Below are 22181 nucleotides of genomic sequence, written 5' to 3' on the forward strand. Positions count from 1 at the left end.
ACACTGCACAAAACCATTGCAGAGTAGCTGGGTTTACAGAGGAAAGGGTGATCTGGCTTGGGAGTTTTACACAATTCCACCTGCCGTAAGCTTTTTCTAAGGATATGCACTTGCGGAATCCCAGGCTTCACATGCACTTGCGGAATCCCAGGCTTCACAGAGGCCCCCCCTGGTGGCGATGTACTCCGATACATCAAAAGAGAAAGCAAGGGGAAAATGGGGAAGGGGAGAAAAGAGACACGGGTTCTCTTAGAGAGGCACAATTGCGATGGTAAAACCTAGACCAGAGCGTTGTTGCTTCTGGCGAATTAAACTGTTCTACATGGTCAATGCAGGTTTCTTTGAGTAAAAGGGCAAACACCAGAATGTAAAAATAAATGGTATTCAGGGCGTTAAGGTTTGCTAGCCAATAGGGATTGCGCTTACTCTGCTCCACAACGGTGGCAGCTGTGTTGAGACCAGAGGCCGACCAGGATTCCAGTCCTGGGCTCCTGGGCACTACACAGCATGCCACTTGTAACAATGCAGTACACAATTAAAAAAATATTATATATAGCTATTTATTAGTACTGCTTAACAAATGTACATATTACTGACAGTTCCATTAATCTATGTTTTTACCATGTATATGTTACTGCATAAATAACTCATTTTTTTAACCATAACTATTCATCTACAGTTGCTCGACTATGGATCTACAAAAAAAATATGAATAAATAAAACTAATTTGTTTCACGCAAGTGGGGGAAGATGACGGATTGACGTCACAACGGTGAGCAGGCACACGGAAGGCTCCCGTACGTGAGGCAGATGGGAGACATAATTGGTATGTTGAGTTGAAGAAACTTGCAGAAAAGAGTCTTAGTTACAGGGAAAAAAAGACTTGCTGTGCATGCTGTTTTCACAGCGTCTGAAGACGAATGCTGGTGGCAATTGCGGGAAGGCTCCTGCCTGCTTCCTGAGTTGCCTGCTGGCTCGTGGAATCAAGCCGCTCGGTCGGCGGCTGGTCGCGACTGCCGTTGGGACTGGGAACAGGATGAGACATGGACCCACCAAAGACAACAACGAGAGGTGCTTGAGCGGCTCAGGTGTCGGTAAACCCAGGAGGAGGCTCTAATATCAGCAGTGGATTAGAGGGGATACCGGCTGCAGCTCAATAATCAAGCATGCCGCGAGTAGCGTCCAGAGTCGGTATGCCTATGCTGAAATTGCTACAATCAAGCAAGGCGGTGGATCTGCTTTTAGGTGGCAATTTAGCAGAGCAGCAGAATGGAGACAGAATGGTAGATACTTTGCTAGAGGCAATCCCCTCGACTCAATCAAGCAGTGGGCACATTCAAAATGCAGGTCAGTACTCTGGATTAGTGCAGGACCTGACCCAACAAGGGAGAGAGAACTTTACAAATAAAGAAACCGATACAGCTACAGTGAATACACTGGAATTATTGTTTGAGAGCAGAAACAATGTTTCAATTAGACTCGGCCACTGTATCAATATTCAACAAATGAAACAATTTCAAACTGTTGCAAATTTAAAGGGGGAGAATTCAGCAATGGAGAAGCCGGATGGGCTGGCTGAAGAGTTGATTGGAGAAACATCTACTTTAAGAGCTGATCTTCCATGGCCCCTGGAAAGCGTAGAACCAACAGAGGACATCAATAATCCTTTATCAGCTATACAAAAACAAAGACCTATAAAGAACTAGCCTTTAGCAGTCAACGGCCCAGCAGAAGGGGTCTATGCTGAGGACAATCCTCTTGTCTCATCCGCTGTGTAAAAGGAAAAATTGAAAACAATAAGTGTGCTGAAAATAACACCCAAAAGGCGTTTTTAAGAGGGGTCACTCAGCAATACATTTGGCAGCAGAATAAGAAGCGGGAAACTGTGGTCAGAGTAGCTTTTCAAACTTTGCTCACTATGGAATTCCAACACGCTGATGCAATTCAACGAAAGGCCAATGACTAAGAGCAACTGTATGTTTTGGTGGTAGATACTAAGGCAGCTATGAGTCGTTCATTGAAGGAGAAGACTGCCGTAAAATACAATAAATGTAGGGCTTCACAGTATGAGGAGCAAATTGGGAAGGTACGTGCCTATCAGGTAGCAGACAAGAGAGCTAAAACCCGGATAAAAGCCATAAAAGGGACAAATGATGTTCTACAGACAACTCCGCAGGCAATCTTGGAGCAATTTGCTAAGTTCTGTCAAACTCCATGCACAACCCATAGTACCAGAGCAGAATAACCTGCAGCTGTATCTGCAAGGTTTTAGTTTATCAGGCTTGAGTGTGGGAGAATTTGCTTTACTGGAGGAGGAAATTACACATGATAAAATAAAGGAGGCCATTTCTTCTCTTCCCTCTGGGCAGGCTGCAGGGGAGGATGGGAAGGTTTTATAAAACCTTTAAGAATCTAATAGTTTTGCCTGTGGAGGCGGTTATACAACATATTGAATCTAGTGGCAGGATTCCAGACACTTCGAATATGACAAACGTAGGCTTTTTTATTTTCACTTAAAGATAAACCTCCAGAGGAATGTGGCTCTTATCGGCCAATTACTCATCAATGCAGATGCGAACATTTTTGCAAAAATTTTGGCTACCCTCCTTGCCCAGATAATGCCCGGGCTAGTATCCAACCAACAGCACAGTTTTATACAGGGATGGGATACTGCTATGCATGTTAATACTGCAGTGGGGGCCATCGATCTTGCTAAAAAGACAACAACAAACCATGGTATGTTATTTTAGACCCCGAGAAGGCCTTCAACAGGGTGGTTTGGGATAACTTATGGGCTTCATTGGCAGCTTTTGGGTTTAGAGGGAAATGTAATCAATGGGTACGGGGTTTATACTGTGAACCTCAGGCAAAATTGCTTTATACAGATTTACGATCATCCGCCCTTATAATAAGTGGTACTAGACAGGGATGTCCTCTTTCTCCCCTGCTGTTCGCTTTATATATTGAGCCATTTATTCGGGCGCTACAATTTACTATGCAAATCGCACCATTGATATCTGGGACAAGCCAACTTAAGGTAACTGCTTATGCGGACGATATTGCTGTTTTTACTACTCATCGAGCGACAGCAATACGTTTTATTGAAAAAGAGGCAAGTACATTTGGTTGTCTATCGGGCTATAAGCTGAATGTTCAAAAGGCACAAGTAATTCTTAATTTTCGGCCTTACAGACCTGTAACAGGAGTGTGCTCAGTGGCCACCTATCTCGGGTTGCTGATATCCGCTCAGAATGAGCGAATACCGACATTGAACTATGAGCCCTTGTTAGAAGCTACAGCTAAGTGACTTAAGACTTGGCACAAGCTCCCAATCGGTGCTAGATGCAACATCATAAAAATGAAGATACTTCCTAAGTTGTTTTATTTATTTCGCTCAATCCCTCTCCTTGTTTCTAATGCTTTTTTTAGGAAGCTAGAAGGTATGTTACGTAGCTCTATCTGGGGGTACAAAAGAGCTCAACGGGCTATAGACTTACTGAAAGCTCCATATGGTCAGGGGGGGCTTGGCTTTCCGGATTTTAAAACCTATTTTTGGGCAGCATTTGCGGGACGTCTCCGTAGCCTTCTAGATCCTGAAAATCAATTTTCTCTTCACCGGCTACCGGCGGGATCTGAATGTCAAATGTTTCTATATAAAACTAATTACCCCAACTATTTCAAAAGGGTTAGGTTTAAGATTATTATACATAGTGTGTATTTATGGCGTGCTATGGCTGCTAAATGTTCAGGATTCAACATCTGGGGCATTTGTATGATAATGGCTTCAACACATTTGAGAATCTGTAGCTTTTGTACAATCTCCCTGCCCAAATGTTGTTTAAGTACTTTCAAATTAGGGATTACTTTGTGAAACATCTAGCATTAAAGGTAGTGTCTAGGTCAGAGATATGGGATTGCTCACATGCAGAAAAACTAAAGTCAATAATTAGCATTATGTATTTATGTCTTAGCAAAATTAGACAGAATGGGTGTGAAAACCTTGCTGCACGATGGACTAAGATTTTGAGGATAAATAGAACACCCTTAACTACCACTCAGGCTCTAGAAACTGTAGAGGGGCCAATTCATTCTGTTAATTTAAGACTACAGCAATTCCGAACAATATGTATGCTCTATTACACTCCAGGGAAGATTGCTAGCTGGGCTCGACCGGTTCAAAGAGGAGATCGGAAAAAATGTCTCAAGTGCGGGATATATGCTGCAGGCTTAGTACACATGTTTGCTACCTGCCCATAGCTGGAATTGTTTTGGCATAAAGTAGCTCAGGTGATGAAAGAATTTCCCCCTACAGCTATAGAAATTATGCTGGGTTACAGAGAAGAGAATTAAGGGTTGAAGAGGCTTATCGCAATCCTATTAGTGACTGCTCGGCTTACCATTGCTAGGGCTTGGATCTCCCCTAAACCTCCCACCATAGGTGAATGGCGGGTCATGGTAAGAGAGACTTTTGAAATTGAGAAAGCTCTAGCTAGGGCAAGAGGAATTCGCTCTTTGATAAAATTGGAGGCTATTTGGGGACAAATGGCATTAGATAAACCCAAGAGTTTAGTTTCAAGTTTATTTTATTTAGCAGAGTTACTTAAAACCATCGCTACAAAATATCTCATTACGTATCGTCAGTTATTAAAAATATTAAAAATCCAATTAAAAAACATTATGACCAAATGGTGCTTACAATACATTAAAAGAATGAGCAGTTATTTAGCAGCATCCAACTTTTCCTTGTCCGCTGTATTGCTGTTCTGACTAGGTATTTTCTTCTCCACTTGTCCTAAAAAAAATTTACAAAGCGGCAGTTAAGATGCATGTCCTTGGGTGCAAAACATGCCAGCACAGCCTGTCTCTGTGTACGAATACCTCTCTGATACGTAGTTTTAAAAGCTGTCTCCTTTCCATTGTTAGTTCCTTACATGTACAGAGGAGATGCAGCATATCTTCTTGTGATGTACCACATAAACGACAGTTGGGATCAGATTGGTTTTTCAGCCAATATGGAAAGTGCTTTAAACCCAAGAGATTTGATCAAGGGGTAAATATGTACATTGAAGGGAAAATCCTTTGTAATATGGATACAGATATCTGTTCATTATAAATATTTATGGTACTGCACTGTCCAAGGAATAATTGTTTGTGCTGTGATGTACTCCTAATGTAATGTGATCGATTTATTGCATAGATGTATGTTATGTGAAAGATAATTTGTAACATTGCTCCTTTGCTGACAATAACAAATATTTAAAAAATAGAATAAAAAATATACTCATTTAAAGTACACAACACTTGAAAGCCAGAGTTTACTTAATGCATCTTTAATCTACATATACTACCTTCTTTTATGCATCTATGTATCTATATACCTTCCATGCCTTCCAAGTACTTATGGATCTATAGCTTTATTACTTTTGGATCTATATATTTATTACTTTTACTTTTCCTCTGATTCAGCATTTGAATGCACTACCCCTATTTTTCACTGTATACTGCTCTCAATATAACCTCTACCTCAACTCTTGCCTCATCTCAAACTTCTTTCTACTACTCTATCCAATGCACTACCTTATTTCTCACCCTATGCCTCTATAAATATATCCATTACCTCCACTCTCTCTTTCTTCCCAACCCCCATATCACTACTGTGATCCCCAAAATAACCCTTTCGGGACTCTTTCCTGCGCCACCCCTCCTTGCATCATCTCATACCTCTTTTTACTATTCCAACCCACCAAAACTAGCCTTTCTAAACCCTCCCTCTGACTCTTCCCCCTCCACCTCTCTTTTACTCACCCCCTGCACCTACCTTTACTCATCCCAAGCCTCCTCCTCCTACTGCTATGAGCTCCAAAACAAAAAAATTCTAAATCCTTCACTTCTATCCCTCCACCATTCCATTTCAATCCAAATAAAGGACTAACATGTCCACCACTCAAATTAATTTCATATTTCACTATATTAATTCACCACTAATCCTTTATGGGTTCCGGAGTAGCATGCTACTCGCCAAAAAAGCACTTCAACACCCCATCAAGGGTAGCAAGCGCTATATAGATGCAAACCATTTTCCCTCTTCTCCACTATCCTTCTCAATCCAAATAACTAATATATCCACCACTCAAATGACTTTCATATTTTCACTATACTAATTCACCACTAATCCTTTATGGGTTCTGGATTAGCGTATTACTCGCCAAAAAAACCCTTCAAAGCCTCGTCAGAGGTAGTAAGCGCAATATAAATGCAATTACAGTACAATACAAGGACAGACTAACAATTAAAGGCACAACAGCGAGGTAACTCAATGTACAGAAGAGGGTCCCTGAATTCTAAAGATACCAGGAGAGGGAGGCAGGGAACAAACTAGTACAAGTACAGAACCTCTCCTAGGTAACACAATGGTACATAGGTAATATATCCTTCATTTAATAAATATCAACATTGTCCCAAAGCGAAGGTTATTTTGTAAACATTATTTTCTTTTATTATATAACAGTAAAAGTATATTCATTAACAAGGCAAACTTTACAAGACATCACAGTGATAGTGATACAACAAATGACACAAACAACATTACAACAGGAGAAGGCGCTGACGCCAGTTTCGGAGTAGGACCCGTGTCCACAGTTCCTTCGTCAAGGCGCAGTGGATACAATTTTATATAGGCAGAACTTCCCGTAGAGGTTATGAAACAATCAATATAGTACAGCAAAACAGGGGGCTCAATCTTGAGTTTCAATCAAAATGAGTATATCATCTGTAAGGGACAATGGGACATAGTATGTTTGATTACAAACGTTATTTGTACATAGTTCATTACTATAATTATTGTAACTTTCATATTTTCACTATACTTGGCTAAGAAGGGGAGTAAGGAAATGGGGCGCGGGTCTACTTTCTTCAAGATGGGAACAATTTCTATTTCTTGTAATGCGTTTGGGAACTGCCCCCTGAGTAATGGAGTTTCTCAAGCTCAAGAGGAGGGTCAGGACATGTGAGGAAAGCTTTCCTTAAGATGTGCGGGCCAGCAGTCCGTCGGAGATCCAGATACGACCTTCATTTTTAGGCACAAGAAGACTTCTCTGATGATGGAAGGGAACTGCGCCAGAGAACGAGGGTTCCTGAGTGTGGATGGCTGAGCTTTAAGGGGAGAGTTAGCAGGTATACTAGCTTAATGGTAATAATTTTTTTTCAATGAAATAAGTATTAAGTGAGTCACACAGTACTTGAGTGGGGGGCAAGTTTCGCCGTGACCCTTGACTTGGATAGCTCGGCAGCAATAGCAAATATTTCCTTAGATTTATGAGTGGAGCTCAATATTTTTGGAGAAATAGGTTACCTTAGTTTGTAAGATGGTATTTTTATACTGTTTAAGGTGGGTTATATATAGGTCTTTTTTAATCTAAAGAGTAGTTTTGTCTCCAGTCATGTTTGGCGCGGGTGACATTTTTTTTGAGTTTTAGATCTTCAGAAAACCAAAGTTGGGCATTGTGGTGTCTAAATGTATTGACTTTCCTGATGGGGGTGTAGCTATTACTGTCGGCCACTAGCCAAGATTTAATACTTTCTTAATGTCTATTAATCAAGAGCAGTTCAGATGGGGCCGTAGTAGCTAGCAGGTTGCAGAAGCCATAGATGTTGGAGCGGCTCCAATTTCTTGCCATGAGGCTTGCCTTATCTAAGTACAGGTTGGTGGGGGAGAATTTAATAAAGTAATGGTCTGACCAGGTGCATGGAGAGACCAGCAAATTAGAAACCGTCAGGTTGGATGTCCAGACTTAGTCAAGGGTGTTGTCTTTTATATGGGTGGGAGCTGACACAGTTCAGTCCATTTAATAAGTTAGGCAATTCAACTGAACTAGTGCCGCCCATTGCTTCGTTAGCCCAATAATTGAAGTGCCCAACTATTAGGATTTTGGCATGGTTAATAACTAGGTGGGATAGTTTTTTATCGCAGTTGTTTTGGGGGGGGGGGGGGGGGGGAAGTGGCATGTGACAGGGGTTCTGTAGATTAGCACACAGATCAGAGGTGTGTGTGGGGAATCCAGTTTTATGATTAAGCTGTTAATTGAAGGCATGCCTAGAGCAGCGAGGTAAGTGAACTTTAGCCTTTGATGAACTATAGCAGCGAACTCTCACTCCTATCTTCCCGGGGCCCCTATTGGCTTGAATGGAATAATTACTGGGGCTAGTATATCTGGGGTGGACTCTGCAGAGAGCCAAGTTTCGGTAAGAAGTAGTATGTCCGGTTTGTCAGAATCAAGAAGCTGAAATATCTCTAGTTGGGGTTTTGACCAGAGAGCGGGTATTCAAGTAAGTGAATGAATGTAAGGGTGAGTCCACCTGTGACTATGATCATTGAGAGTGGTATGTTCTCTTATGTAGTTGCTTTGCCTGTTGAGGTTATCTGGGCAGAGAGGCCAGAGAATAAGTTCAGGAAGGTGCTCTATGTATTTCATGATTCTAAGACTAATTAGTTTAGAGTGAGTTGTAGGTTTAAGTATATAGTTATTGGAGTGCAAGCACTTCAAGTCATGTGGGAAATAGCGTACAATTTGAGCATAGTATCTGGCCCTGGACAGAGGCGGGCGGGCCCCATGCATCTTATTGGGAATTGCGTCCTAGTTTGAGACTGGAATGAGATCGGAAGGTCAGCTTTTACATTAAAAAGCAATAGTTCTGTTTTGCTGTGGTTTATCTTGTATCCTCCTTTTCTTCAATCTGCGATCGTCTGCATAACTCGGCTGATGTTAACCTGATCAGGCTGAAGATATAAGATAATATCACCTGCGAATAAATTAAGCCTTGCCATCCCTTCTATGGGTGCCCTTATAATGTCTTTCCGTAATTGTTCCGCAAGTCGTTCAGTAAAAAATGAAAATATTATGGGGGAAAGTGGGCATTCTGTGCTGTTTACCCCTTTTGATGGTCACTGAGCCAACCTTCTTAGAATTGACTATCACCTTAGCCTGCCCTCCATTATATAGATTTGAAAGCATTCCAATAAACTGGAAGGGAAAACGAAATTGTTTAAGACCATAAAACAAGGTATCTCAGTTCACCAGATCAAATGCCTTTTCGGCATCGATCATCATGATTAGGGCTTTTGTATCATTAGTAGAGAAGTAATCTACTGCCTGAATTAAAAACTGGGTATTAGCCGACATGAACCGGCCCACCTCAAAGCCAATTTGATCTTCAGGAATTAACTGTTGTGCTGTTGGCGTTATATGGGTCGCCCACATTTTCATCAATAATTTATAGTCTGTATTAAGTTGACTATCGGTCTATATGAATGGGCCGATTTTCGGGTTCTTATCCTTCTTTAAAAATTTGACTATTGTTGAATCTTGGAGGGTTGTAGTTACTCATTAAAGATTTGAAAACAAAGATCTGTCTAGCTGCCATCTGGGTTTATCCCTTTTATTTAAGCCTAGATCCACTACTAGAGAGACCAATGAATGGTCAGAAAAAGCATTGGCCCAAAATATCCATTTGCCCTCTGCTCCATGATTTCGACGCTAAAGAGAAATCTATATGTGAGACCGTTTAAATCTCTGTGAGAAACATGTATTGTTTGACATATGAGTAATCTTCTCTCCAAGGATCTTGTAACTAATAACTGGACTTCAAAGCTTTCATTATTCTGTTTGTTTTCGGATTTAACTGTATTTTATTCTCATTTGTGTATCTTTGACCAAATCTTGAATAAAATTTAATTACCCTCCCAAATCAAAGGGCATACTGCCACCAGAGACATTTCATAAAGCTGGGGAAGAGAGTTGATATCCTCATTTATAAGGCCATAATAATTGATTACATTTAGACTCCATCCATTGTTTGCTATTATGACCCAAATCCACCTGCCTTATGTATCCCTGGTCACCTCCCCGACCTCCCATTCAATACTATTACCTAGTAATATTGCTACATCCCTTACAGCGGCCTGTGCTGATGCAAAGAACGCATGGGAGTAACTGCGTGGAACTGACAGCTTTAGGTATGGCTCTTTAGATGGGCTTCTTGTAAAAAGAAGTCCTCTGGTGAAAAAGAAGATGGCCACCCCAGCAAACTGCTATATTTACCTTTGCCAGGTATCCTTTAACATTGCACAGAAGGATCTGAACCTTGCATTTCACAGGAAATGACATCATGCTGTACTTGAATCCTTTGCACCTGACACCATCCATTTACCATCATATCACATTTTAATACTAATTCTGTTCTTCAAAACTGCTCTTTTTTCAGTTTGCAAAAGTGCTCTCCTGCCCTCCCCAAGAGCCAACCCTTAAAAACCCTAGTGTCCTCTTAAAAAAAAAAAAGCCCCCAAAGGGAAAGCCCGCCTATCACTCTTGTCTATTATTGTGCCCTTTTGATGACTTGATATGGCACTAGAGTTCTCCGCTCCAGTGTTGGGCGCCGTGAGACCACCAGACCCCAAGCCCCTCCTTCATGGATACCACTACTTAACCTCGCCTCCCATTAATCGACTCCTGCAGAATCTCTTTCGCCTGCTGGATTATACTATGGCTGCCTTTTGTTCCCTGACTCTCAAACTGATCTAGGATTAATTTAAACACTCAAGTCTGTTTTTCTGCCGTGGCTGATATGCCAGAAAAAATATTAAAGCAACATTTATCAGATGTCTGATAGCCTCTTGCCTTAATGGCTGCTGTAATGATTTATTCCTTGATTCAAAAGTCCCCAAAGTTTACGAGAAATGCCTTTGGATATTTTGCGTTAGTCTGTTGATGGAATGAGACTCATGAGCCCTCATGATCGAATGGCAGTCTTAACCGGGCCCCTTCCCTGGGAAAACCTATTTCTGAACAAGGTCTGAGATAAATTGAATGGCGCCTTGACCCGCTTCCTGCCATTCTGCCATTCTGGGATACCCACAAAACGTAAATGTGACCACCTGGATTGATTCTCAAACTCGTCAAGCTTTATCCAGTTGTCTTCCAGCTCCTGGCTATACTTTGTTTGAAATAACTTGTGATTTTTCTGAGCTTCTTCGAGATCGGAGATATGCTGCTCTGCAAGAGTTAGCCTTTGATTTCATTGTAAAATGTTGTCATTGACAGTGCTGAGCTGGCATTTTATTTCCCGGTGGGTCTTCTTTTGGGCGTGTTTTAGCTCCGTAATTTCCTCCAGAATTGCTTGCAAAATATCTTCCCTGATGTCTGATCCTGGCTCAGTTCGATTGACCGCTTGTGATTGAAAGTTGCGTTCAATTGGGGCAATTTGGGATGTTATCATCCTGTTACAGATGTTCATCACTGCTAGTTCAGAGGCAGGATTAATATCTTCAAAGGAAGCTGGAATCTCTGGTGTTGAGTGCCCCTCCTATCTCGGACCTGATCTCTTCTCTGATAGACACTGGATATCTTCCCATGTTGCCTTTGCTCCTTTGTGCCCAAACAATGGATATGAGGGTTTTTGCTCAGGATCATTATCTTTTGGTGCTCCTGGCACAGCATCTTGTAGTTTGTTTAGCGTGCAATCTTGTTGCAATTCTGGTTCTATAGAGGGGGGCTCACCCTGATAGATTGGATTTTTTAGGTCTCGACTATTCTGTCCTGCAGGGATAAATAGACGAGAGTAATGTAGTTGAAACAAACTCTCTGACCAAGAGGATTCCAAGCCGTATTCCTCCCAATGCATGTTGTCTACTGAAGCGTGAAGCTTCGCCAGGCGTGCTATTGGCCTGCTCATTCCCTCCCACTCGCTCCCCCGCCCCCCACGCCACGCACCAGACTACCATTTGTCGCACTCATCAGACTTTCACGACCCGCACCTTTTTCACTTTCGCGGCAAACAGCCTGCCCATTTGATGCGCCGCTAACAGCTACAGTAATGAGCCGCTGTGCCGGTCTCCAACTTGCCCCCCTTCCCTCCTCCCCTACAGCAGCTGATCAGCAGCATAAACCGCTGCTTCAGATTTACATTTATTTTCTGTTTACTTCCCTTCGCTCCCCCCACGCATGTATACTTTCCGTTCTTCAATGTTTTCAAGAATATGTGAGTTAAAGTGCAGTGTTTTCTTTGTTTCCGCCTGGGGCATACTTTGCACACGGTGCTTTATATGACGTGCTTTTATTTGTATTGCTTCTTCTCCTTCCTACATTGGATGCATTTTTACAAACAATGTTAATTTTATAGCAAAACTTTAATCATGGTTACTCCTATTTAAAAAAAAAACGGGGGGGAGGGAAACGTGTTATGTTATACATTTCTGAACATAAAATAAAGCCCTAACACTTATCAGTTGTGTGCCCGTCCTCCTCCATCTGGCTGCGCTCCATGCAGCATCAGCAGACCTGCGTCTACCATCAGCTCTTCCTCCCCACCCTGTGTTTCTGAGTGTTGAAATCTACCATTAATTTATCTTGAATGGTTGTTCAGCGCACGGGAAGATACATTTATTATTTATGTGCATGGTAACCTTACTCCATCACAGCAACATACAACTCGAAGCCCTGGTACATGAAATCTACCCTTGTGCTGTACTACCACTGTACATGCACTCGTTCTCTCTTCTCTTTTCTCTGTCAACATTTCTCCTCCTTCTGGGTATCTTTCTATTCCATTGCTCTCCTCAAATACTAACTAGCTCTGTCTTTGTCGCATATTTATTTATTTGCCCCTACACAGACACTCTTACCTTGCTGTTTAATTCTCTAACTCTGACCTCAGTACTTCTATATATATATATATATATATATATTACATTATATTGATTTCGCACTCTGTCCACACAGTTTATGATATATGCCCCTTAACACAAATTCAGTCTGACCTCAGAATATTTCTTAAACAACGAGGGGTTGGGCAATATCTACGCCCAAACAGCACCTCCACAGCATCACTCGGCACCACCACAGCATTACTCAGCACACAACAATATCGTTCAGGGCCACCACAGCATCACTCAGCAACACCACAGCAATACTCAGCAACATCACAGCATCACTCAGCACCACCACAGGATCACTCAGCACCACCACAGGATCACTCAGCACTACCACTGCACCACCACAGTACCACCACAGCATCACTCAGCACCACCACAGCATCACTCAGCACCACCTCAGCATCACTCAGCACCACCTCAGCATCACTCAGCACCACCTCAGCACCACTCAGCACCACCTCAGCTTCACTCAGCACCACCTCAGCATCACTCAGCACCACCTCAGCATCACTCAGCACCACCTCAGCATCACTCAGCAACACCACTGCATCTCTCAGCACCACCACAGCATCACTCAGCACCACCACAGCATCACTCAGCACCACCACAGCATCACTCAGCACCACCACAGCTTCACTCGGCACCACCACAGCATCACTCGGCACTACCACAGCATCACTCGGCACCACCTCAGCTTCACTCGGCACCACCTCAGCTTCACTCGGCGCCACCTCAGCTTCACTCGGCGCCACCTCAGCTTCACTCGGCGCCACCACAGCATCACTCGTCGCCTCCACATCATCACTCGGCGACCCCACAGCTTCACTCGGCGCCACCACAGCATCACTCGGCGCCACCACAGCATCACTGGGCGCCACCACAGCATCACTGGGCAGCATCACTGGGCGCCACCACAGCATCACTGGGCGCCACCACAGCATCACTGGGCGCCACCACAGCATCACTGGGCGCCACCACAGCATCACTGGGCGCCACCACAGCATCACTGGGCGCCACCTCAGCTTCACTCGGCGCCACCACAGCATCACTCGGCGCCACCACAGCATCACTCGGCGCCACCACAGCTTCTTGGAAAGCATCCTTAGTTTTACTACTTCGGGCACTCCTCTTTGAGAGAACCCTTCCCCACCTTTTTCAGCCCACTTAATGCATTTCCTGCTAGAAAACTCACCTGATGTCTGCTTATTGTACAGAGTGCGTGCACCAAGGAAGTGCTTTATGTGGGAGAATTGGGTGCTCCATAAACTGCGGTACACATTACAGGTAAAAAGAACCGTTGTTGGCTCCTGGTTGCAACTAAGGGAGTGGAGGGTCTCAGACAGGCCCATGGTAATCCAGCCCAACTATAAAGTAGTTGCCTGCAAAGGCTGCCTCGTGCTCATCTGCTGTGTAGAATCATGCCGTTTTGGAACTGTGCTATTGCTTGGTTCTAGGTGCGTGCTGGAGCAAGGCCGCACCCCACACACACCAAGTGTATTCTGCGCCCTCTCCAAAGCTTTTTGTGCAGACCATACTGCAGTGCGCACGCGGCCCCCCAAACACACTTTAAAACAATTTGTTTAACCACGGGTGCATCATTTTTAAAAAAAAGAAGTAGCTCCCAGGCGGGGGCAGTGTCAGGGGGACTGTTGTGCATATGGGCACTTATTGTCTCTGCCTCTTCCAACTCACCCCACGGAGAGCACAGAGACCTGCATGAGAGGACAGTTCCTGTCCTTCTCTCCTACATTTGTGAAACGTCCAAAACCTGCTGTGAAAGGCCCCACGCCAAAAAGCAGGTATTTCTCTGTTGATCGGATCCCCAGTGAGTGTTTAAAGACATTCAAAATAATATATTGATTTCCCAATCAAAAGTTTTAGGATCCCAGAATGTAGCAGTGACACTGAGGCCCTCCGTCTACAATATTGGTTTTATAAACGAGTAAGCTCCAGACTTAGTCATTCTTTTACCACCCCTTCCTTCTCTTTTGCTCTCCACTTGTTCCACTTTCTGAAACCTGTTTCTGACAGTTGGCTTCTACCCATGTCTTTTTCTGTCTCACTTGTTACTTTTCCTTAGATTCACTGCTTCCAGTCATTCTTTAAGCCTAACTTATTCTCCTCTTCGTTATCTTAGCCAATCATTCTCTTGTTCAATATTTTTTTTTGTTTTCGCCCTTGTTCAATCCTGCTTTCTGCCCTCTCCATTCTTCCCTTCCTTTCCCTTCGTTTATCGTTCTGCTGCAGCTTCCTGTTCAGCTTCCTTACCTTGACCTCTTTTTACTATATCCCACTTCTGACACTCTACTTTCTTCTTTTCCAGCGTAAGGGCTCATAGGTGCAAAGATGAGCATCCCTTTGATACGCCTTGGCACACCCAATGTTTTCCGCTCCCCACCCAATGTTTTCCCCAATGTTTCTTTCTCCGCACTCGCTTTATTACAAAAAACACTTTTGCGCTTTCTTTCTTTTCAAGGGGCTCTCTGCAGAGCACCATTCATTGTTGAACATTATTCGATATATTTCAGGCTTTACAGTGACACTTCCAATGGAACCTTTATCCATGGTTTAGTCACAAGGTCTCTTTGGCATAGTATCAATCTTTTAAGTGCGAGTAATCATATTAATACTCCGGTGTTCAACAAATGCCTAACCCTACCCTTTGATAAGCATAAACTGCTTGTACATACTACCACAAACAAGCATTGGCATAGTCAATAGGTCTCGCCTTTGGGACCTTATAAGTGTTTAGCCAAGCAACAGTTGGTGTTGTTGCACCAAGGATATTGTGCTGCATAACTAAATACTTATAAGGTCCCAAAAGCGAGACCTATTGGCTATGCCAATGCTTGTTAGGACTTGTGCCCTGCGTGTGATGCTTCATCTGGCATAGAAAATTATTTTTTACACTTTTTAACCTTCCTCCTAAATGCTGTCAATTCGAGCCCTTGCTTTCTTTACGATATACTCCCTTACCCCCTTGATCGCCCTTCCCCAGATGACTCGCCTACCGTCTATTCAGTAGACGGTAGGAGAGTAGCTCGATAAATCAATCGGAATGTAGTAGCTCGATAAATCAATCAGCCGTTTGGAATATCCTTCCAATAGTTTTAGACTTCTCTGCGGTGTCTCTCTCACCGCGTCTCTAGTGGTGTCTCTGCGCTGTGACAGCTACCTCTGCCCTCACGTTCGTCATGGCTGGAATCTGAAAAGCCACAGCGGGGAGGTGGCAAGCCCTGTGCCTTCCCTTACTGAAAAAATATCAGCGAAAGCTGCGGACAGAGCCCCCATACCTGTACTACAAGCCGGATTGGGACTCCAAGGCACGTCTCTCCATTGCACCGCACAGCAACCTCAACTGAAACCTGGATGTGTCCTAGTCGAGGAGCATGGTGGGACTTCCCTGGACCACCACACAAGACTGATCATATGCAAAAAATAATGAAAGCAGTCCAACTTAAATGGATTTAAAAGCACAGCCGTTTTGTTTACCACAGCTCAACAAAATGCGTAGTTCTTCAATCTTTGAAGTGCATAAGATTGAAGAACTATGCATTTTGTTGAGCTTCAAAAGATACCAAAGAGAGAAGCCAGCTTAGTAACAACTTGTGACTTGAATACTCTTGCACTTTCGAGTTCTGCCTAGCAGTTATCTACACTTGAAGTCGCTAAATAAAGTATAAGCCCTGAAGAAGTCCCCTGCGTGGGATGAAACGCGTCGGCTGTATGGTGCTCCATTTTCACGCATGAAATAAAGATTTGAAATTCAAGGAATATCATTGTACGCGACTCATTGCAGAATTGATACTGTCAATTATAATTTGTGGTGCACCTTTGCTGTTGTAAAAGAGAAATAAAGATGCCTTTAAATCTTGCTATCTCGTAACGTTTGCTCGGCTTTCAGAGACAGAGGTCAAAAGTCAATTTGTCTTCCTAAATTTACTTTTCTTTCTATGATTTGGAGGATTTTGTAAAGTGAACTGTGTGACAATCGCGTTGAGACCAGTTCGCGGGTCAAGTACATTAGTTAGATTGAGTAGATTATTTAAGTTACTAGACCTGCAGGTCGAGTAAAATTTTTAGGATTTTTCAATCCCTGGGTGTAGCGCGAAACCTTTGGGTTGGAATAAGGGGTTAGCCATTAAGATTTAGGGCTTTCAGGACATTTTTTAAAAGTGAAGCAGAGGTGCCACAAATTGAAGTGGTCATAAGTCAAAAAAAGTAGGTAGGGTTGGGTTGTGAAAATTCTCTTAATTACTAGCAAGTGCAGAGGATAAGATTGGCACCTCACCACCACCTTCTCAGAATATTTCTGAAACTGGGAAAAGTACACCTGCGGAGAAGAATGGACGGAAGAAGTCTCAAAGACAAATGAAAATACACATCAACGGCGAACCTCTCAACCTCGCACCCAGTTCCAAATAGCATGGCATGGTGCACTTCTAGCCCGAAATCAGCCGTTGTGTGATATTACTGCGAAGCAGAACGATACTTAGAAGGAAAACATTGAATGGTGCACCCATAAACTAATAGAACGAGTCTTCAAGTCCATTCATTTAAAAAAGTCTTGCTTTATTCAATTCTAATTTTTTAAATTGTGAGATCCAAAGATTAAAACATCCAGCCTACCGTTTCGTTCAAGTTCTATTGAACTTGGTCAGGGCTTTTCCTTCTAGCTTGTATCGCATCAGTCTATGGTATCCATGGAGAACTGAATTTTGCCTAATCAAGTTGTGTTTATTAAGCAGCAAGGGGCCACCCCTTCCAATTTAGATACTACGTTTCCTATGGCAACACCATCTTTATTTAAAGCGGTCTTTGCCTTTAGTACATTCCTCTTTGTTTTACTAGGTCAAATGAAGGTTGGGTGGCAAGGGAGCCTTTATAATGCTTCATCCTCCCTTCTTGTTTCCTTTCCTGCATCATAGAATCCGAAAGCAGACCACACTTGTAAATGCTTTCTTGCAATCTAACTTTATTTTACGTTTACTCAAGCACAGGGCTATACAGGGATGAGAGCTTTAATTTCAGACTGGTTTATGTTTCTTAGATTTGCCTTGTTTTAATGAGCTAATTGTGTATGTATTGACTTACCAATGTTTGCAGAATGTATTTTATCCTAGCCCATTGTATATTTATATCTGCTACTAAAATCCTTGATGTTTTTAGAAATAAAGAAAATATTGTACGTTGATGACACTGAGTGTTCATTTATTGGGCTATTCTGGTTCTGAGTTTTTAACCCTATCCACTGTCTTGGAACACTCTCCAGAGGAATTGCAGTTTTCTGTGGGTGCAGAGCATTTAGATAAACCCAGAATAACTTACTATAAGTATTGTGGACTGGCACACATTTGGCAAACGATAGTACCCACACAGAATACTGACATATTATTTCCAGCAGCCTTGTTAGCAAGTAACCAGTTGCATGATGATTGTAGATCATTTAGGAGCAGACACGATTATTACTTGGTTATGCTAGTGACAAATTAATAAATATACACTGTATGCACAACCATAACAGAGAAACAAAAATGATATGAATTTATGCTTTAACAGTAGGACGAGGGATGGTTATTATCAGTTATTCTCATTCCCAGTTGAAGCTTACCATTTTTGGCAGTAGGTTAATCTTCAATAACAATACATTTCTTTATATTGTGCAAGCTGGAAATATGACTTATTTCTTCTAAATTGCACACTATCAGTTTTCCGATTTCTTCAAATCAATCTGATTAGCCCAGGATGATTGCTATCTGCTGTCCTAAATTCTGAGTGCTTGATTAAAGTAACCATAAGTGACTGGTGCTTGCCATGCTCACCTGTCCAAAGATTTAATGTTTTTAGAAAAGCAAAAATAAGTGGTTTGCGGGCAGCAGTGAACAGATTTGAGGTTGTGGCTAGAAGAGTGAATGTTCTTTTCTCCTTATATCCACAATTGATCCTGAAAGATTTGTCTATTTTAATTCCTAAAAAATGGTAAGTGAAGGAAATGTATACTCAAGCATGTGCTTGTTTCATCCCTCTTTACAGAAATCTCAATGCCGGTCGGTCCTGAGCGCAAGGAATCTGAGGACATGGAGGCCGAAGGTGACTCTGCTGCTGAGATGAATGGGGAGGAAGATGAGAGTGAGGATGATCACACTGGGAGCCAGTCAGACACTGAAGAAGAGAGCTCAGGTGAGTGCCCTTGCATATAGACCTCACCCACCTTAAGCAGTAGGGGATGAAAGTACACCCTTTGTAGCTTGTGAGTAGTCAGGCCTTTTCCTTCTATGAATGTTAAGATTACTGCTTTCTCTTTGTTTTCCCCATACAATACCTTTCTAAATCTGAAAAAAATTTAAAGTGAGTTATATTTCTTTATCCTTTTTCCGGAGAGAACAACATAAGTACCAGTTTTTCTATGTAATAAGTCTGATGGTTTGTGATAGGTTTCCTTGAAGGTACACAGTTTGATAAATAGGTTTTGTTTCAATCCCTTATTAGTATTTTTAAGAAGAATTCCTCAGTTTTTGATCAGTTTGGTGTTGCATGTTTGAAGGCTTCTTTTCTTAAAACTTGAATTGCGAAGCATCCACAGTTATAATAATTGTTAGCAGTGTATAGCTTATGTATATTGAGTTAACACCCCTTTAGGCCTGAGAATATTTCACTTGCAGAACTTGTTTATGCAGTCCTGTTTTTTTTATTTTTAAGATAGTTCACATTGGCTTTGGAGACCTGCTTCATTCGCAATGTGAATTTTGAATTAGAATTGTTATTAATAGTAACTTCCATTTGTCATGCTAATTGATGAAGACCAGGGTTATTTTTGATAATAAGACAACTGTATACGTTAGATTGATTATCCTTATGGCAATACGTTTTATGTATTGGAAAAGTGTAGGTGATTATCAAAATCCCATCCACTTAAAAATAGTTTGGTTGCCTGTCAGGAGTTGATATAAAAATACGTCATTGAGCTAAGAGAGACAGAGACTGAGATAATGGGACACTGTCAAATAATTTATTGAAATTATTCTAAAACACAAGTTTGTTATTATTGCTTTTCCTTTTTTGATACGTTTTGTATCCAATGAGTTTATTCCCAAAATTTCAAGAGTGACTCCCTGCAATTATTGTCAAATGCTTGTCTTCTAGCCGATGGCTTCCAAACTTTCTTGGTTTGAAGAAATTGCCTACTGCCTCCAATAGCATCCTCAAACTCAGATGTTTTAGAAAAAAAATCCTCAGGATTGCTTTTTAAAGGTAATAGTGTAGAAGAAACAGGAAAAAACTGGAGATCCGAAAAACTGGAGACCAGACAAAACCTTCCAGCTACTTCAGGCCAATCAACAACAAGTTAAAAGCTGAAACATGAGAAGAAAACCAAAAGAGCACATTGAGTGAGCAGCAAGCATAGTTGCAACGCAACATGAACACAGTTTAGTATCTATGTGTGTAATATTACACAGTGGCCTTCATCAGTGTGCAGTTATAGTTAAGTCAGCACTTCCACTGTGGCACCATTTAACAAATCTGCACCATGCTTTCCAAAAAAAGGTTCATCCACCTGTATTCCTCCCTGGAAGTTTTTACTGCATCAGTCCTTCAAATTAGGGGTCAAGAAATAGGTGTCCCAAAACATTGATTTCCCATGTTTATTCTCATCAAAAAATTTGCTCGCAAATGCATAAAAAGCAGTTGAACGGAATGACACAATATTTATACGTGCCTTTTCTAAACTGGTGTAAAGCTATTCAGCATTTTCATAACATTTGCATTTAAAAAGGTGTTTTGATTGGGCTTGAAGGGGTTAAAACGTTGGGTATATATGAACGGTTAGCCGTGTGGGAGTCGAGTAGTCCAACTAGTCAGCAACAAGCATAGTTGCAACTCCGCGTGAACCCCGTTCAGCATAATAATGCGGGACAAAGGACATATTAAATATTTTACTTTGTAAAATACGAATTGGAATATTCAAGGACACCCTTGTATGCAAACAAAAAAAATATTAAAAATATCCAGAACTATTTGAAGTACTAACAGTTTTTCAGAGGGGCCGCAAATACTGAATTATCAGATATTCCCCTGCATGCAATGTTACATAGATGTTGCATGCAATGGGAAATACTGGTTCATCCCTAGCAGCAGCAGGTTGCATTCGAGCTAGAGAGGAAATACAAACATGACTTGCATGAAACTCCATCTGTGCCCACCCAGAGAGATATAAAACACTCAGAAGCTGCAGCGGCTGCTAGCGGTAAGCAATCAGTCTTGTTACCACCTTTGTAACAGTTTCACTGGTAATGGTCCTCCACCATTACCATTCTAGATCAAGGATAAAGTGATTGAGCATTGGCTACAGCACAGTAAAGCTTTGCTCGTTGTACATTATGCAACCCCTTTACTTCTACAAAGAGCAGTTTGGAATGGGGTAAACAAAATATGCACACATGTATGGAGGCATAGGCAATGCCTCAAAATATGACTGCATGTAGGAAAGTGCCCCGTTTTGCATGGTTGCCCCCCACTTTTTACCTGATGTTGATGCTCTTTGACTAAGTGTGCCCTGGGTTCCTGCCAACCAGGTACCCAGGGCCTATGTTCTTTCCCTAAATCTGTACTGTTGCACACCCAATTGGCATTTGTTTGGCCACATGTTTGTCCTTTTTAAAAGGTACCATGGGTACCAAGGGCCCTGCGACCAGGGAAGGCAGAGGTGCCAAGCCTCCTTCTCCAGGATGGGCAGGGTCCACAAAGGCGAAGTACAAATCTCAGACCCGGACATCTTGAAGATGGGGGGACCCAAACAACCAAACAACCAGAGTGCGACTTATACACCCTTCCCACTGGAGGGTGGCGTAATAGGGGTGTACCCACCCCAAGGAAGTGAGCCATTGCTCCCAACCTTTATGTACCTAAAACGTCCCTAAATTTAGTATTTAGGGGCAACCCTGAACCTTGCCTCCTCAGACAATAAGTAACAATAAGAAGACGTACCAAAGAGCTGTGCTGAAGGAAGACAGGGAGGACACCAACTGACTTTTTACATCCTTACCAGCCTGTCCCAACCTACTCCAGCGGAATTCGTGTGTCCTGCAGGCAGTAGCCCCCCAGAACCTGGAGGACCTGCCCTGCCTTCCACAACCAGACTTTGTCTCCCGTGAGCACTGGATTTGCTCACCAACAGACTCTGACCAAATCTGCGAGTCTTCACCACCCTGCACCTGACGCCCACGGCACGAGTTCGAGTGGCCCAACACGATGAGGAGGTCTCCCTGGCGACCCTGATTAGGGATCCGGTGTTCCCTGACCTGCCTCAAGTCTCCTGATGATGCCTGCAGCCCCTTTCTGGAGCATCTCTGCAACCGGTGCCAGTAAGAAAAACCAGACGCAAAAAGACACCCCTGCACCCCTGGCCTTGGGTGGCCCAACCAATGGTGTCCCAGCATCCTGCTAAATCTCAACTTACCTCTCCAACCGGTGGTCG

General features: G+C 42.5%; 1 protein-coding gene across 11 annotated transcripts in view; it reads left to right on the forward strand.

Annotated features, from left to right (window-relative positions):
* BRMS1 (BRMS1 transcriptional repressor and anoikis regulator) overlaps window positions 1-22181 on the forward strand; it is a 350478-nt gene that overhangs the window by 51953 nt on the left and 276344 nt on the right. For all 11 annotated transcript variants that reach the window (XM_086938533.1, XM_086938529.1, XM_086938538.1 and 8 more), the window contains one exon: window positions 18740-18886. In XM_086938533.1, the coding sequence (XP_086794659.1) occupies window positions 18748-18886 (139 nt within the window). In that variant the 5' untranslated portion in view covers window positions 18740-18747. The remainder of the gene's footprint in view (window positions 1-18739; window positions 18887-22181) is intronic.

Source organism: Lissotriton vulgaris, chromosome 9 (genome assembly GCF_964263255.1).
Source record: "Lissotriton vulgaris chromosome 9, aLisVul1.2, whole genome shotgun sequence".
Lineage (NCBI taxonomy): Eukaryota > Metazoa > Chordata > Amphibia > Caudata > Salamandridae > Lissotriton > Lissotriton vulgaris.